The sequence below is a fragment of the Cheilinus undulatus genome, linkage group 23 (genome assembly GCF_018320785.1).
Source record: "Cheilinus undulatus linkage group 23, ASM1832078v1, whole genome shotgun sequence".
Lineage (NCBI taxonomy): Eukaryota > Metazoa > Chordata > Actinopteri > Labriformes > Labridae > Cheilinus > Cheilinus undulatus.
In genome coordinates this window covers 7,985,497-8,004,297 of record NC_054887.1, presented here as the reverse complement: position 1 = coordinate 8,004,297, position 18,801 = coordinate 7,985,497, and the positions used below count along the sequence as shown (strand labels likewise).

The window sequence follows — 18,801 nt, the reverse complement described above, 5'->3', positions numbered from 1 at the left end:
TTTGTTGGCATGTATGACTGTGAGTCATAATAGTCAGTTTTGTTTTGTATAATCTTTGTTCAAGTTCATGGGGTCGTTGGGTTTTCACAGTGGTAAAACGCAGAACCAGTCGTCCATCCTTCCAGTAGAAATGTCTTAACAGTTGTCCATTTTAATGCCAGTGGTTGTCAACATTTAGTATCCAGCAGGGATGGGTCATATCAGTGCAGAAAACTCAGATTTTGTCAGACACAAACCTCCACATTGACTCAGTTACCAGCAGGTTTAGTAACTCCTTTACACTCGTCCTCTTCCTCCACCTTGGTAGCAGGGCATGTTTCTGGTTGTGCTTCTCTAGTCAGCTTTCTGAGTGCTTCTCTCCCCATGTCTTTATTATGAATGAAACAGGCAGCTTAGCTCCAAGAGCAGCTTTTTAGTCCATCAAACTGGTTTTTGACATCGTGCAACTGCTCAATCAGCTCAGCAGGAGCTCCGTTTTGGTCCAGCTTCTCTTTAATCTGGAAGAAAAGGAAAAATCACCTAGATGAGTTAATATAATAGTCCTATAAACATAGAATCAGAATCCTGTCAGAATCTATTCTACCAAGATGAGATGCTGTTTTGATTAGTTGTGTCAATTTTGGCCATTAAAATGCACAGTGAAGCCAAAAATTAGACTTTAGGAGGGGAATGTTTCTAAAGCAAACATTTATACAGTTTTGGAAATCATGACTTGTCAGACAACAGCACTACATTACCCACAATCCAAGAGTATCAGTGTTGTCTCGGAGCTTGCTATGACCTGCAAAACTTCTGCATTCTACCACTACTAGCACCCTTTTTTCTATCAGGGAAATGATACCAGACACAAGCTAGTTTTTTTATAAACACAACACTGGGCTAAAGTGATGAACTCTAAAGTATGTTAAAAGACTGAAAATTCATGGCAGAAGTACAGCTTTTTTTTTTCTTCTTTTTTTTACATGTGAGAAGAAAGTGTTTTTTGTGTCAATTCAAGCACGTTCTGATCATGAAAACCTGAAAATTAGAAGACTTAATTTCAATGACATAACATTTCTAGTACAGGATAGACTTTATGTTCTTGACAATGAAAAAAAAATCTATCTTAGCCAGATTGAGTTTGGATATTTAGGCATATCAAATATCTGCAAATTCAAAATTTCTGCTCCATTTAGGCAACAGCAGTTTTATCTTTAAGAGCATGGAAGTCACTGATCTACTACTACCTTGGTCCTCAGGGTGTTTTTTTGTGAAATTGATCCACTTTGTTGTGATATTATGAGTCAGATATGACTAAAACAGTCGAGGCAGACACAAAGAATCACTTGTACTACAAGGTAAAATTAAAATGTAGTTAAATGTATGTAGTGTAAATGTATCCTTCCATTTGGCATGAATTCTCTTCTCTGAATGGTGTAATTTTCTCTGAATAACAGTCCTGGTGTGCAGCAAAAACAAGACTGTTGAGAGCACCTTATCTGACTGGCACATTTGCATTTAAGAAGCTATTGCATCCTGTTTCACAGCTGCGACAATAATAAAGATTTGGTACATTTTTTTAATACTTGAACAACAAAATCTGCAAAATGGAGCCAACAGTGGGCATATCAGAACTTTCCTTATTTTCAACACATGGATCAAATCGACTCCTTGCTCATAAAGGACTTTTGCAGTGTTGAGTTACTTTTGCACAAGTGAACAGGAAACAAAAGCAAAGGGAAATCATAGGGCCTGAAACCCATTTCCTCTACAGATCATGTGACTCATGGTTTCACAACTTAAGTCACTGCTGTTTGTGTTTACATTCTGAGGTATCTTATGGCACAGAGAGGAAGTTTAAAGGTGAAGAAGCTGGGATCATTTGATATGCTTGTTAATCAGAAACCACACTTACTGTCAACTGCATCCAAACAAGGCACAAAAAGAGGAAGATATGATTGTATTTACATGCATAATAATCCCCAGATGCACTGAGATAAACTTGCCAGTCCTATCACATGCTTGTGTTACTGCTGGTTACATGGGGGAAGTCTGCTGCTGATGTCACTGTCTCTGGTGTGCATCATTGCAGGGAAAGGCAAAAATAGGTGTGGAAGCTGGGGCCATTTATAAAGCTCATGAAGCAAAAAAAAAAAAATCTAGTTTTAAGTCACATAAAAAGAGGCATTTAGCCTAAATTTCTGTGTTAGGTTTAAGCTAAACTTCCTGGTTTACAGTAATAACCTTATTTTATAGAGTACTTTTCAAAATCAAAATACAAAGTGCTCCACAAAGAGAACTTAAAACAGGCAGGCAATGAAATCAAAAGAAAATTAGAGGTTTAGAAATATTTTAGAAGGCATTAAATCAATTTGAGAAGAACCTTTAAACTGACAAGGACTCTATTCCAAAAATTTGGGACATTGATTTAAATGTCAATAAACACCTACATTCAGTTAATACAGCACAATGAAATTATATTTAATGTCCAAACTGATAAACTTTATTATTACCTGCAAAAAAAAAAAAAAAAAAAATCCTCATTCTAATTATGTTGCCTGCAACACGTTGCAGAAAAAAGTAGGGGCAGTAGGGGCAGAGTACATTTACTGCTGTGCTGCAGCACTTCTTCCTCTAATAACAATCCGTACGTGTCTGGGGACTGAAGACACTAATTGTACTGAAAGTGGGAGTTTTTCCCATTATTGCCTGAGTTGCTCATTGGTGCAGTGTTTCCATTGTTGTATTTTACACTTCATAATGCACCACACATTTTCTGTTAGACATGTTTGAACTGCATGCAGTCCAGTCTAGTACCAGCACTCTTTGACTGTGAAGCCATGCTGTTGTAACTCATATAGAATGTGGCAGAAATAAGGCGGGACATCCCAGAAAAATATTTCGGCTGGATAGACACGTGATGCTCCAAACCTGTATATACCTGTCAGTATTAATAATGCCTTCACAGATGTGCAGGTTATCCATGCCATGGGTAATAATACACCCCTACACCATCACAGTTGCTGGCTTTCAAACTCTGCATTGCTAAAAATCTGACTGGTTCCTTTTCTCTTAAGCCCAGATGACCCAACAGATCACAGCACACTTATCCCTGAGGTCAGTCCATCACAGATGAGCTCACTTTTCATGGTAAAGTTCTAACCAACATTTGTAGATGCAGCAGTGTACTGTTAACTGACAATAGTTTTCTAAAGTGTTTCAGAGCCCATGCTTTAATGTTGATCACGGAAAGATGCCATTTTTTATACAGTACTACTTAAGGGATCAAAGGTCAAGTGTTGGTTTTCAAATTTCTCCAGATTCTCTGAATCTTTTGATATTATGGACTGTAGATGGTCAAATCTCAAAGTCCCTTGCAGTGTCAGGGTGAGGAAATTGTTCTTAAACTCTAGGATGATTTACCTGTGCAGTCTTACACAAAGTGGACCATCACATCATTGTTAATCTTGAATGATTGAGCCTTTAAGGAGTGCTCCTTTTATAGCCAATCATGGTACTATTATTTGTTACTAGTTAACCTACTCTAAAAATTAAGTTCATCAGTTTATCATCATTAAATATTGTGTCTTTGTTCTGTATTCAATTAAATGTAGGCTAAAAAGGATTTGCAAAACACTATAATTTGTTCTTTATAATGTTTTACATTATGTTTGTAAAACCTTTAAAAGACTTATTTTAAAACTAAAAATCTTATGAAATGAGCTCAACTGATATTAGGTCATAATGTTTGTAGAAGGTATTTTGAACGAGATCTGAATCTCTTCCTGTCTTTATTTTTTGTCCTTTACATTTAAAATAATTAAAGCCTTATTTTAACACGAGGAAATAGAAAGCTGCAATTTTATACATTTAAGTCTGAGATGTATCATCTAGTTTGTGATGTGTCTACAGTTATATTTCTAAACATTTATTAGGACAATAAACTAGGCAACCATGCACACTTAGCTGCAATAAAATGCATGAGTGCATGCCAAAGATCATAAATTGTTTGTATTGGTATGTGAAGTTTAATTTGTTTTTTTTTATTAAAAATCATCTAAATACAATGAGGTGATCTTAACCTTGTATGGCAGCATCATGTACATGAGCTAGTTTTTAATTTAAAGAACTGACCTCTGTGAAGTATCGCTGGATGAATTTGAAGAGCTCTCTGAGGGCTGCAGCTTCGTTGAACTCATTCTCATGTTTCTGAAAACAAAAACAAAATAATTTAACTGCTTGTCTTCGATGTGACTTCTTCTTTTTGAGAATTTGCGCTGAAAGAATCAAACCTTTGATTCCTCCAGTAGGAACTGTTTGAATTCTGAGTCAGTGATTGGTGGCTGGTCTCTGATCTGCTTGTAGTACACCTTCACTTCCTGTTTGAACTTGGGGATGTCTTTGGCGTAGAGGAGCTTGTTGGTTGGAGCGTACTAGAAAAAAATCAAGATTCCAGTTACTAGTGGAGTTACTCTGACTTTCTGGTTCATGTGGATAACAAATGTTCAGATATGTTGGACTTTACCTTCCCCAGCTGAGTCTCACTCAGAGAGAAAGAGTCCATGAAGGCCTGAGCGATGACTGACAGGCAGCCATCTAAGTTTGAAGTCTTCTCCATATCGAAAACAAACTGTGGGTTTTTAAGGATGTTGATCCAGAAGCGAAGGGGCAAACTGTGATTAACCAACAAAGAAAACACAGTTCTATCATCATTTATGCCATTGCACTTCAACCATTAAAAAACTCTGTTTGCTTTTTAATCATCTTTTCATCCATATGGGTGGTTTTCCTGACCTGTTGGTCTTCCAGATGTGCAGGACATCTGGGTCGTTGATCTTAATGTTTTCTGCCTGAGTGTCCAGGAAGTCAAAGAAGTATTTGACGGCATGTGGAGCTCTGCAGTGTGGCATCCCCCAGATAGATCTGAACAGGTTCTCCACAAATGAATGCACGGCCACCTGTGTGAGAGAGAATTAAGATGAGGGAGGTTTCTAGAAAATCTTTATGTTAAATGATGGTTTGTTAACATATTCCTGGCACCACAGCTTCAGTTTTTTCTCTCTCCTATTTCAAAACACGAACAGAATAGAATATTTTCAAGAGGAATGTAGCGCTCATTTTAGAGTATGACAAATAACTTTATCTCTGTGTTAAATACAATAAAACAATTTATTCTAAATATTCCATTCAATATTTGTTCTGCTTATACTAAACCATATTCCCTGTAAATGTAACAAACAACTATGTAGCTAATTGTATTAAATAAAAGAGGTGTCTCGGAACATCTTCCAAAACAGTTTCCTGAATATTAAACTCTGTGGGCCCTATTTTGAAGATGTAAAGCAGACTATGCATGGTGCAAAACGATTTTTGGCTTGACTGTCTCCATATTACCCTTTGCATGGCACATAATCTGGGCACATGCCTGACTTGGTGTGCAGAGAAGTTGGATAAGGTCCTTTGATTGTACAGCACATACCATAGTTGTGTTTTTGGTTGAATATTATTTAAACAAATCAGGGTGTCAGCTCTCATTCCCTTTAAGAACCAGAGGCACCTGTAGGCAGGTATTTATGCAGAAGATTTTAGTTAATATTTTTAAAAATAACACTGCATTTTAGGACACAGTGGCTTTATTCAATTAAAATTAGTCTCTTCTGAATGTATATTATAAAGAGAAACTCAGTTTCTAGATTTTGGAGAAAATTGAAAGAATAGTTTCCCATGTAGGCTGTCATTTTTGTGCAATGCATTCTGGGGTAAGAGCCACAGGCACAACTGTGTTCTTAAACTCCTCTCCTTTCAATGTGCCACTGAATACACAGAACACAAATAGGACACTGTATGATGTTTTCTGAAAGCAGGTTTCACTGATATTTCACTGAAGTATCTGAAACATCAGAAGATATAAGAAAAGACAAAATGGAAATCTTCTTAATGCAAAGAGGCATTATTGTTAATCAAATCACCAACAGGGTCAGACAGCTCAACATCAAATATCGGTAGGCTGTAATGTTTATTTACTTATTTTCTCTGCTGGAGTCTTAGGCCACATTTTTAAGACACGTATGATTAATTGACACTGGATAGTCTGTATCAATATCAGTTTGATATTGTGTGTGGCATTTATAGTCATATATAAAATCTATCATAAATTTTACTCTGCTGCGTTAGAGCCTGTGAGTGTGTGTGTCTGAATATATCAGACAGAATACAAAAACTGCAGCGAGTGTGCAAAGCTTGAAACAAGCAAACAGAAACAAAAGGTCTCTCTCTATCTCTCAGCCCTCAGTCCCATTAGAAAAAAGGTCGAATCAGCAAAAGTACTGATATTAAAGTGTGGACTTGGGGAACTGTGGTACATCCTGTGTGTGAAACATGCTTAGTAGAAGGCGGCTGGGATCCACCAAATCTACTTATCTTTCTAGTGAGTTCTCTAAATTGGAGCATTTCCACAATGACTTTTGGCTGGGCTATGCCGAGCTGTGCGCAGAATGGTCCTGCTCCAGGGCAAGCCTACCCCGCTTCCGAGCGCGCTGTAGTGATGTCACAGCGGTTCGTCATCATTCAGGGACACCTTGCAGACGTGCTCATGTAGCAACTGCTGCACCAAACTTTGAAATACCTGCTGGAATCCTAATAGAGGAAGAAGAAACTTTGAAGTAGAAACAATCGGTGCTTCTTCTTCTTCTTCTTCTTCAGGTGGGGCGCAGTTATTTAACGTCATTGACTCAAGACGCAGCGTCATCAGTATAAACGCGCCCTCAAACGGGGAGTTCAGTTGTGATAGAAAAGCAAATCCTCTGCCATGCTGGGCTGCTGTGCTGAGTCAAGCCAAGCAGAGCCAAGATATGCAATGTCATGGAAAAGTGCCAAATATCAGGAACTGACTCAGCCTACATGATTTTTTTAAATTTTTGTGATGGCACCATGTCAGACTATGCAACAAAAATCTTGTCCAGTCTTGGCTGACAGACTGGCCAGACTACAAGTGTAATCCAGACCAACCATCTTATGCTGTAGTCACTACTGTCTCCTCGACTCTGTGGAGGTTCACAGGTCATCAGGGCAAAGAGTGTCAATCATAGCCATAATAGAAGTGCTCTGTGTGATTCTGGCAGTCTTGTGCTCGGGAAAGAAGAAACTGATAAGTGGGGCCAAAATCTGGCTTTAGGTGCAATTTTTACTGCATTCTTAAGATAGGAACACACCAGCTTTGCACCTGACCACTTTTAAGCTCAAATGCCATAAATCAACTACTTTTATTTACCTGCAATTGCAGCTAAAATACAAATTTAAATAGAAAATCAAATGAAAATTGCTGTTCTGCATTAACTAACACCTCAAGCATTAAATTTAACATTGCTTTTCACCATGTCTCTGTTGAATTGGATCAGCTGTAGTGCAAAATTGGCAAACACAGCTGCTGTATGGTGCTTTTGCTACCACTAGATGGTGCAAAAAAAACACATCCATTAATAATAATAATAATAATATCTTGAATTTATATAGCGCCTTTCAAGAAACCCAAGGACGCTTTAAGGAGGAAAGGTTACACATCTAAGTCACACAGAATAAAGTAATGTTAAGCCAGCTAAAATATGATGCCAATATATGAGAAGAGAGGGTCGATGGAGGTTTGTGAAAGTTGCTGAAGGCAGAGAGCTGCAAAAGACATAACTTCATGTTTAATGTTGGGAATTCTCAACAATTAGTTCTTAATCTGACAGCAATCTATCAGGAAACGGGGGAATCATGCAAATTGTGTCACTTTACAGTATGAGCACTGACGCAGACAATAAAAATAACTATGAAACAGAAATACTGTTGTCAGTTCTGCTTGTAGTTGTGCATGAGATTGCAGTGAAGCTTTTTGAATAGTTCCTCTTGCCTTAGTGGAGAGCAGCTTGGTGAGGTACACTTCCTTCACTTTTAGCTTCTTCCTCTCTGGGCTCTTCCTGTGGTCCTCGTCTACATCAGGATCAATCTGCACGACAATTCATCCCATGAGTCCAACTCTATCAGATTATTTCATGTGTGAGAATATGTCTGGTAATGAATAGTTACTGTCTCATCTGATGATTAACCGTGGTTAAAAGACAACAAAAAGTCCCTCTTACCAGATGGAAATATTTTCCAGAGAAGTTCTCGTCATCTAAAGCCAAAAAGGGAACAAAAATAAATAGTTAATCGCAGACATAGAGAGCTTTTTCATTTGACAAACAACATTTGGTGTGGTGGCGATTTCCTGTAAGAGTGAAGTGCAACTCTTTGAAAGAAAAAAGTGCAGTTTCACTGACTAACTGAGAATCTATGAAGAAGGCGAGAGCTCAGAAAAAAGCACATAGGAGGAACTCTGGGCAGGATGAAATCCTGCGATGCACTAGTGTCAAGCTCAAGAATAAATTTTCATGCTCAATATTTTGGCAATTTTCATTGCTGGTATAAATCTAATGCACCAGCTGCAATCTTGAGGTAAAACTCATTCAGTGAAGTGATCTAAATATCATATCCACTCGCTGTAAGTTACACAGACAACTCCCATCTGTAATCGTCTTTGATGGAGCAGCATACCAGATATATTTTCATGCAGAAATTTGAGTAGTGATAAGATAGGAAATTAAAGCTGCCATCAGAACCTACAGGGGGATGCTGGGGTGATAGTGGGGTTGATAACAAGTAATGATTCAGGGAATAGCTGGTGATGATGGAAGAGACAGAGAAACCAGAAACCTTACAGCTTAACATAATTATGAAAGTCAAGTGAAGTGTTAAGTGTTAAAGTTCGTTTCCCAGTCAGGGCCTTTCTGTGCGGAGTTTGCATGTTCTCCCCGTGCATGCGTGGGTTCTCTCTGGGTACTCCGGCTTCCTGCCACCACCAAAAACATTCTCATTAGGTTAATTGGCGACTCAAAAAATGGCCATAGGTATGAGTGTGAGTGTGTGCCTGGTTGTCTGTCTTTATATGTCAGCACTGTGATTTACTGGCGACCAGTCCAGGGTGTACCCCGCCTCTCACCCAATGACAGCTGGGATAGGCTCCAGCCCCCCCGCGACCCCCAACAGGATAAGTGGTATAGAAAATGGATGGAAGTTTGAAATCAGCACAGCTTGGGTCGTCTGCATAAAAAATCTGAAAAATACTAGGGGGTTGATCCACTACAGAGTAACTGCCCAGCCAAGCAAAGCGTGCTCTGTGCCTTTTTCATGTATGTAAATGAGGAGAAGGAGGAAGAATATTCAAAATTGCTCCACTCACATGCAGATCAGCCTCATCACAAATAGCACCTAATGCACTAAGGCCAGCGCTGCCTGCAATAGGCAGTAAAAGGGGTGTACTGTAACACTAAATGAAACCAGGTATTAAATCAGCAATATCTCTGCTCCATGAAGCCAAACATCTTCATGGAAATACCCCTTAGGCCTTTGGTAAGCGCTTTAATGTTTCCCTTCTTGGCTCTTACCCTTAAGACTTCCCTGCGGGCTAAGAGGAGCGTGAGTTCTTCTAGAAAGCACCTTGATTGTTGCACCATCAGGAACCTGAAGGAGAAAAACACCAAAAATAGTGAGAAAATAACATTTTATAAAACACCACAGCCTTCATCTAATATTTAGATCCACAATTTGGTCACGAAGCTACACAAACATGATCATGTGGTAGAAAATATTTGTACTTTCTCTGTCCCGTCTTCATTCCTCTTAATGTATTTTTCATATACTACAGGAAACCACAGTCAGCCACAGAAACCTGCAGCTATTCTGGTTTGCACTTTCTTTGGTGTTGCTGTTCTAAAGGTATGAAATTTACAAAAAATACAAAATTTAGTTATTGTTACTTGAACAATAATATGTGATTATGTTTTTTTTAGCCTTAAAGTGGCTTTTAGATTTGAACAACACATAATTTTATTTAGAAAATATGATTATTGCCATATGCAGGGTACACACAGAAAATCAGACAACAAATGTAATACTTTTAAGACCTTTTTCAAGACGCTCCCAATAAGTTTGAAGACTGCATTGTATCTTATATTTCTAAGCAGTTACATTTCTGTGCATGTTTTGTGCAGATGTAAGATGAAAATGTGACAACAAAGGCAAGAAAATGCAGAAAGTATTTGTTATTGTAGTATGCAAATAAAGCTTTCTTTGAAAGGCTCGCAGTGCTAATGTTAACAGACTGTGCTAGTATTGCACTAGGCAAAAGTTACACAGTAAAGCAGCTTTTAATTTGCAAAATCATGTAAAATGTCAACAAGTTTGGCCCCAGCCTCAGCTCCAACACCTTCTCCCCCAACCACTTCTCAGAAAACTTGCATTTACTTTAATTATCATACACACATTGCTTGATAACATAGTTTACTTGCTCATGAGGGACACAGCAGAGCTTTATGGATGCACTGATAGCTCAACAGGCCAGATCATAAACAAGGGTGCAGACTAGTGCTGGATCTGGTGGAGCTCCAACAAGAAATTCAATTATGATTTAAGCTAAATGTAAAGCAGAAAAACTAACCTACAACTGTGGAGGACTGAGAGTGCCAAAATGAAATATATAATTCATTAATTAATTAAATGTGCCATTAATTAATTAAATGTGTAATCCACATTTAATTAATTCATGACACATTTAATTAATTCATGACACATTTAATTAATTCATAAATTACACATTTAATTAATTCATGACACATTTAATTAATTCATGACACATTTAATTAATTCATAAATTACACATTTAATTAATTCATGACACATTTAATTAATTCATGACACATTTAATTAATTTATATATTACACATTTAATTCATCCATGACACATTTAATTAATCCATGGCACATTTAATTAATTAATGGCACATTTAATTAATTAATGGCACATTTAATTAATTAATGAATTATATATTTCATTTTGGCACTCTCAGTCCTCCATATACAACCTCTTTTGAAAACTAGAAAAACTTAAAACAGCTACAAAATTAAAGACCTAATGGTCTTGCAGACACCCTGATTTAAGGTCCCAAATTATATCCAAATTGCAGAGCTTAGGGTTTTTTGGTAATGAAACAGCTTTTACTTTTGTGACAATCTAGTTGCTTTCCTCTGGCATGCTAAACTTAAACAGCAGCTCCTTTAAAAAAATAGCTCTCTACATATTTGTTTTCTGTTGGTAAAGACGGCAATTATAATACTAAAAGTGTGAGGAGGGAAGTTCTGTCATCTTGTACAGGTTCAGCACATATACTTGGGCTGCGGCTGGTCTTTTTCTGATGAGTAACACCTCAACAGTATCTTCTATTCCAAAGAGTCAGCCCACAAAACACAAACAGAAACACTTGAGTTTCCACAAGAGAGAATGTAGGTCTAAAGTTGACCGCCCTTCATACACAGACATCTTATATAACTTCTTTTTCTCACCTTGTAGTGCTTCAGCGTGTTGAGCATTGTCACGTCTCCTATCACCTCTGAGCTGGCATCCACTTCTTCGAGAGGAACAAACACACCAGCTTTTTCAAACTCTGGTGAGCAGAAGAGAGCATGTGATGGTGAAAAGGCGTGAAAAGATGTGAAACAGCCACCCTGAGAGAGAAACATATTCAAGTTTCAAAAAGAAGGACACAAAACATAAAGAAAATACTACCGTACGTTTGACATAGCATAGTAAAAATTAGTACCCGTGTTCAGATGTATGATATGTAAATAGACATTATAACAAAGCAAAATACATGAATATTATGAAATGTAGACAAAAAGACCTAATACAGACAGCAAAATCTAGTGACCATACAACCAGATAGCTCTCCTGATGGTAGCCACAATAGCTCCAGTTAACAGCTACTACTATTCTGCCACAACACTCTTTAACCAGAATGTATACAAAGTTGAACTGATAGCACCAATAGGAACTTATACAAACAGCGCCGTTTAGCACTATTTTGACGTAGAAAAAAAGTCAAAGTTCTATAGGCTATATCAGGTTAAAGTGGTGACATTCAGTGCAGAAAAGTGGACGTTAACCTGCAAAGAGATTTAAAGGCCAGCGATGCAAGCATTGCTAACATTAGCCACATTCTGCTACATAACTTGGCATTGTTGGCATCCCAGGTTGGGAAAATTTTTAAAGTGCAGGAAGTTTTAACAACTAAATTTTACAAACATTTATGTCTCGTCTTTCAGCATTTTTTAAGAGTTTTATATTATTGATGTGTCTGCATATGTTTTTCAAAATTTGCCTTTCCCAGGCAATCAGCTATTTGTTTTCAGAAATGAACTTATTGCCAATACTACCTTATTTTTATGTTCTATCCTCTAATTAGTAGGAACTATGAGTTTACATCTATGCAGTTGATGCAGGATTGCATAACTGCAGATCACCCTGCACCTTCAGCCTTGTCTGGTCCTTGCTTTTGATCAGTGCCAGTGCCAAAAAACTGCACTTGCAGAGGAGTCCCTAATGTTTACTGCACTTAATGTCTCAGTTACCTTCAGTGACCAAAATTCCTTTAACTTCTGGTCAAGAAACTCTCCTGGTTTGGTCGCTTTATCTCAAATAGCCCCAGGGTTTACACAGCCTTATGCTGTCATTAGATTGTACATCTCTGCTAATCAGATACTTTAGCCATGTAGAATCATCAGGACCAATACAGGAAAATCCTGCAAAAGTTGACTCTACATTAACTATAAGTCTGTCCAATTTGTCCCATGCACAGCACAAGTTAGCAAAGGAAATCACCTTTTTGTGGTTTATGCTTCAGTGCTTCCCCTGAAGCCCTGTGGTGCCTCCCAGGGGAGGCCGGCCTCACTCTTTGAAAATCACTGAACTAAACTAGGGATGCATAATATTAATAATATTAACAATGGAGGTAGACACATAAGCATAACTAAACACAACAAAAGAGAAAAGACACCCAAATACTGACGACACAATGGAGCAATGGGTTAATAGTGTAACAGATAACAACAGAAGTGTTTTTAGGAAACGTTTAACGTATGACTGAAGCGATCTCATGACTTAAACACAGAGTCAGGTCTGATTCTTACCGATGCAAGCTTCCCTGAACGTGATGTTGTAGGGGAACCCAAACTTGGCCTTGAAGGTGGTCAGGATTTTCTCTTTGACTTGTTCTATCGAGTCACAGCTGAGAGCGTTCACCTCCAGAGGCTCGCTGACCTCTCCATCAGTACCCACTGCAAACAGCACCTTCAGTTTCTGCAGACAACACACAGACATGTCACTATGACATTTTATTTACTTAACAGCTTGCTATGATTATATATCATTGCAAGCATTTATATACTAAATATCAGATGTACTGAAGGACAGTCTTCCAGAGCTGTTGTATGGTAAAAATCTATCTACAGCATCCATCTTATTTCCTTTGTGCAGCTTTGTGGCTAATGCACACACCATCTAATGGATGGAAGTGAGGGGCTGAGTGAGATACTGGTTTGTTAGAATAGATAAATGCTAGGTCTCTGTGGCTTTTGGTCACAGTAGATGGAGAAAAGGAAATGAAAGAGCTGAAAGAACAGAGTGCTAAACATTTTAAGGAGTGTTGCATAAGAGGAGCACAGTGAGTATAACTTAACAGATAAATCCATGTTGCAAGCCTGAGGACATTTGCAAACTGTGTGCATGGCTTTCTATGTCAAATACTTCACATGCTCACTGTAGTTGCACCAATATCAAAATCATTTCCTTTTTTCAAGCATCATGTCAACAGAAACTTCATAAATATCAGACTGTAATGGTATGTGATTTGTCTTTTTATTAACAAACATAGCAAGCTTCAAACAAAACTCAGAAGATCCTCGGGAGGAAACGCACATGGAAAATAAATCTAAGGAAGGTGTTTTTGACCAATTTCTTGTCAAAATTTTCTGGTCACACTAATTTTAGGCCACATTCATCAGAAAAGTCCAGAAAACAGATTTTTATTTTAACATAATGTGTAACGGTATACAAAAACAGCATCATTTCAAAGAAAGAAAGTTATCATGAGGCATTTAACCAGAAAATATTAAAAATAAATCTGTTCCAACTTATGATAAAACATTTTTATAGACCCTTATTGATCCCTGTCAAAATCCCATTAAGGAAATATTTTCAAAGCCACTGGGACTGTAGAATCAGCATCAACCTCAATTCTATTGTTGCACAATAAAAAGCATGAATCAGTTCCACTGAATGGCCCTTTAACCTACATCTGAGTTCATAACACTGAATTAAAACTGTGACATCAGCCTTATAAGACACACTTCTGCAACTTTTTGGCCTGATCCCTTTCCAACTAAAGTCAGCATGGACTTGACTACCTGATGGTTCTAAGATTATCATATCAGATTTTCCCATGTTGTGCGATCTAACCCAGAGCTGCTATCTATCCATCTACATAAGGATTACATCCACCAGCCATCTGCCCCATTAACACATTTTCCATAACTTATTGCTGAGAAGGTGCACAACTTGAATGCAAGCAAGCTTAGTGGATGTGTGTCCATCTTTTAAAGGGGACATATTATGCAAAAATCACTTTTTCAGGCTTTTCTAACACAAATATGTCCCCCTGGCCTGTCCACAATCCCCTCAAGTACCAGAAAAATCCATTCCCTCTCCCCCTCTCTTTCTCCATCTTTCAGAAAATATGTGCTGAAACAAGCCGTTCTCAGATTTTACATCTAGTGACCTCACCAGGGGCCTAAGCACCTGCCCCCAGGTTTGGTTGGCCCTCCCCCACTTGGAGGAAAGTTCCACCCTCCTCTACTGATCCTCTCAACTACCAGCTGAGATGCTGGATAGCTCAGTTGGTTACCCTGCTGACTGTGGTCTGGGAGATTTATGGTTCAAATCCAACATCATAAAACAAGGGGAAGACTCAGGATGAAATCCTGCCTGGAATGATTGTTTATGGTTGTGAGCGGTGAAAGTATATCTGGTCCCCGTCTGGTCGCTCTCACTGCCTCCGTCAGAGGCACTACGACCTAGAATTGTAAATATCAAACATTTGATATTTATGATTTGGGGTCTGGGAGGCTCTGACGCAGTTCAGAGCGGTAAAACAATCGCGTTGACACCACACACACGAGGATTATTCAGACAAATAATTGTTTGCAACATGGCTCCACTCGGGATGGGCAAATCTTGCCTCGAATCAAGCTTAAAATCCTGTAGTGTGTAGCCAGCCTTAGGGTGTTAAGCCATTTTCACTGTCTTCAAGATGGTTGTGCCTGAACACTCCTCATTTTAAGACAAACTAAATCAATAAGCACAAGGAGGACTGCTGCTTCATTTGCTACTTAATGTTTGTGAGCAACTGGCGTAAAAACATGGAAACTGCTTTAGGGGGACGACAGGAAACACAACTGCACTGCATGCCAAGATGCCCTGCACCAGGTATATGATAGGGCCCTTAATGCTACTTGGTAGTTGACTGTCTCATAACTTAATTAACATTTGAGACTCAAACAGACAGCTTGTATTAACTGAGTCATACTTCTTAACATGGAGCTTTTCATTCCTGCCACTATTACCTAAGATACATAAAAAAACATGCCTACGAAACATTTCTTTGAATCAGATGTCATGACCTCTTCTAGCTAGTTCTTAGCAATAGGGTGTGTTCAAAGACGGCTGGTGCCTACAGTGTGTGGCTTCCTTTTATATGTTTCATGTAAGTAATTCTGAGATGTTTTACTTCCTTTAATCTGGAGCTTTTAAGAGTCAGACTGCAAGTACCTAGTTCCTTAAACAGGCCATGTTGCAGTTTCTCCTCATTAGAATTAGCACACTGATGTCACCTCCAGCAACATCTAGGAGACATTTTACTATTCAAATAAGAGATATTCCTTTTCTCTTAGCTATTGCAAAAAAACCTATCAAACTGTGGAGCGGACACAGACCAACCCAAGTTTTTGTCAATATCATCGTTATAAAACTGCACCCACTCCCCTTTGTCAGACCGAAGTTTTTTCACTCTCAGTTTCAATCTCAATGTTTAACATCAAAATGTTTCTGTAGGTGATTTTCAGTTTTCAGTTTCAGTCACTTACAAAGCACCCTGCACATAAACAATAAACTACAACTAGAAAGAGAATGTTTTAACTTTGCTTAATGAAGTTTGTGACACTGAATTAACCTCAACAAGATCCTGAAGGAAGAAATGGTTTCACTAATCTGATATGTGATTTTGGCAGTGAGCTTTGGAAACTTTTCATAGCTTCCCTCTGCTGTGCCACGTTCAGGATGTCAGTCTGACAACCCATGGTAAAAAGAAAAAATAAGTGTCAAGCTTGTGTACAAGCTGAACTGTCTGCATGTTAAAATGGGTTTCAAAATACATGAAGGAGGAAGTGGTTCAGTACCAACGGTTGTTCCCTGACAAGCTGTCTCTGTTCTCTCTGTGTGGCTAAAAACCAACTAATACACAATGAGGATGTCTTATCAAGTTAAAGCCAGACCTGAGGGTTCACACAGAAGTCTTTTGCACAGTTTGATCTAATACTGTAGGATAAATTTAAGAGTAAACAGAAAACAGTAAAGTAAATTAGAAGAAGGCAAGTCATAGTTAAGCTGTACTTTTAAAATGTGAATGTCGAAAATACTGAACAAAGCCTGAATGATGTCTGCTGTTTGGTTACAGAGGGGAAGTTTTTGAGTAAATTCTGCAACGGCCGCCATGCTGAAAACACTGTTCCAGGCCAAATGACACAGTGTTTTCAACAAGGCAACAAGACAAAGAGGATGAACTGAGAAGGGCAGATGATGCCTGATGTCAACATGATAGTCCAACTGACATCTTACTAAAATGAGTATCGTAAATTGTAAAAATGTTAAAAATGTGGTTAGAGATTGATTTAGGTCAATGATTTACTCGCTGTTTACAACACAGACATAGACGCATCATGAATACGATGCGTCCCCAGCCACAGTTTGATGCATCGGCTGTACGTGTCTTAAAAAATTAACGCGTGCCAAACGCAATATGCGGTACACACAGTATATACTGGTAGAGGAGGTGCTACATTCAACACAGCAGCAGAGACAATGGCAGAAAGTTTTACTCTAACTCATAAACACAGTCCACAGGTTTCCATATTTTACAATGTATTATCATCACTGCACAGGTACAAACATCTCTGCCAGAATAGCGGGGACTAGGATTGGGTGGTATTTGTTTTTTAATACCATCATACCCTCGAGAGTACGGGGGTATTTACCGCCAGGTGTTAATAAAACACATTATACAAGCACTTGTTGGTGTACATGCACAGCAAGTACTTCTCTACAGGCACTTCATTCAATGCTCTATCAAAATGCATCCGCTCAGAAAAGACAATGTTTATAGAGTGACATTTGCAGGAGCACTGGAGGAGATTTACTGTTGTAGCATTGTCCTCACATAAGTAAACATTTACTTCAGGACAGAGGTGCAAAGAAGTCTCTCTCTTTTTTTCCTCTCCATCTATGACAACACATGCTGTCTTTTCCTTAATATGAGAAATAACAACAGACTACTTTCATATAGAATCTGGGAATGTGAAGTAATGTTCTGTGTGCTTTTAAACAGATAAAGATTGGCCTTAAATATTATTTCTGTGTAGAACAACAATCCCGAGCTCCGTCATGCTGCAAAGTCACCTTATAGGACATTTACATAAAGTTACAGACTAATTTAATGCCTAAAACAACCAACAAGTCCTGATTTACTTCATATATTTAACATAAAAAGGGCTGACAATACGGTGAACTTGTTTAAAACCTTCAATGGTGTTATTTTTTGCCTCGCGTTGCTACTGCTTCAGGATGCAGCATGTGTGGTAATTAAAAAACATCATCATTTTTATCACTGATTTACATCCAGAGATAAGAGTTAAAGTTTTTTTAAAATGAAGTTGTGGAAAACTTTAAAGCCAGCAGTTCAGTTCAATTTCAAACAAGACTACCGCAGTGCTATGCAGCGCTATGCCACTGCGTGCCATGCCATTGTGCACAAGTTTCTATGCGCCAATATGTACTGTATTGTATGTGTGCTTTTGTCATTTACCAAATTAGCAGGAGTTTTTTCAACACTTTAAAAAAGCATCTTCACATACAGGCAGTGGTGCTGAAGGTGGTAATGGACACGTACTCTCAAAGCATCTGATATAAACGCATGCTCTTTACGCAGTACCATCTTCATGACTGTCATTAAAGCAAAACTAGGGCTATTATTTAATACCCTGAGATACAGTATTACTGTATTACCACCCATTCATAGCTGGGACAGAGAAATTGATTTTAGAAAATAAGACCGGTGTTGTGGTTCAAAAAGTCACTATGCAAAGTGATGACTTTCAGCCGTGGGTCTGTGGCTGTTTGTATTAGTTTAGTTTTTCATTAAATGCATGTCTGAGGAGGATATCGTGACAAAATAACAATAAAGACGAAAAGGGTTATTCACAAGGACTCTTCTGTCTTCTGTAACAACCATATCTATGAATGCAGTCAGCTGAAAGTCATCATTTAACATGGCTACTAATTAAACTGATACACCTGGAGTGTTATGCCTGTGTGCGGGTGAAAATGTGGTAAACACTAATCAGCCTGAACAGATATGATGATGTAATTGATTTCTGATGTTATTATTATGTTAGTTATGATCCCAGAACTAACACTGTAGTGTCACGAGTTTCCCCATGTTTGTTTTACCATGTTTGTAGTTTACATCCCACACATCAGGTGGTTGTATACAGCCTCAGCTCTCTCTCCACTGTCCCACATGAACCTGTTTTAATTTGTCGACTGAAACTATGACTAAAAATGTTAGTCAACTACCTTTTTTC

General features: G+C 38.2%; 1 protein-coding gene across 2 annotated transcripts in view; it reads right to left on the bottom strand.

Moving 5' to 3' along the window:
• Positions 1–243: 243 nt before the first annotated feature.
• Positions 244–18,801, bottom strand: part of plxnc1 (plexin C1) — a 43,846-nt gene continuing 25,288 nt past the window's right edge. For both annotated transcript variants that reach the window (XM_041780576.1, XM_041780577.1), the window contains exons 22-31: positions 13,021–13,189; positions 11,398–11,498; positions 9,444–9,519; positions 8,100–8,134; positions 7,871–7,966; positions 4,774–4,937; positions 4,505–4,652; positions 4,272–4,412; positions 4,114–4,188; positions 244–497 (exon numbers count right to left, since the gene is read on the bottom strand). In XM_041780576.1, the coding sequence (XP_041636510.1) occupies positions 393–497; positions 4,114–4,188; positions 4,272–4,412; positions 4,505–4,652; positions 4,774–4,937; positions 7,871–7,966; positions 8,100–8,134; positions 9,444–9,519; positions 11,398–11,498; positions 13,021–13,189 (1,110 nt within the window). In that variant the 3' untranslated portion in view covers positions 244–392. The remainder of the gene's footprint in view (positions 498–4,113; positions 4,189–4,271; positions 4,413–4,504; positions 4,653–4,773; positions 4,938–7,870; positions 7,967–8,099; positions 8,135–9,443; positions 9,520–11,397; positions 11,499–13,020; positions 13,190–18,801) is intronic.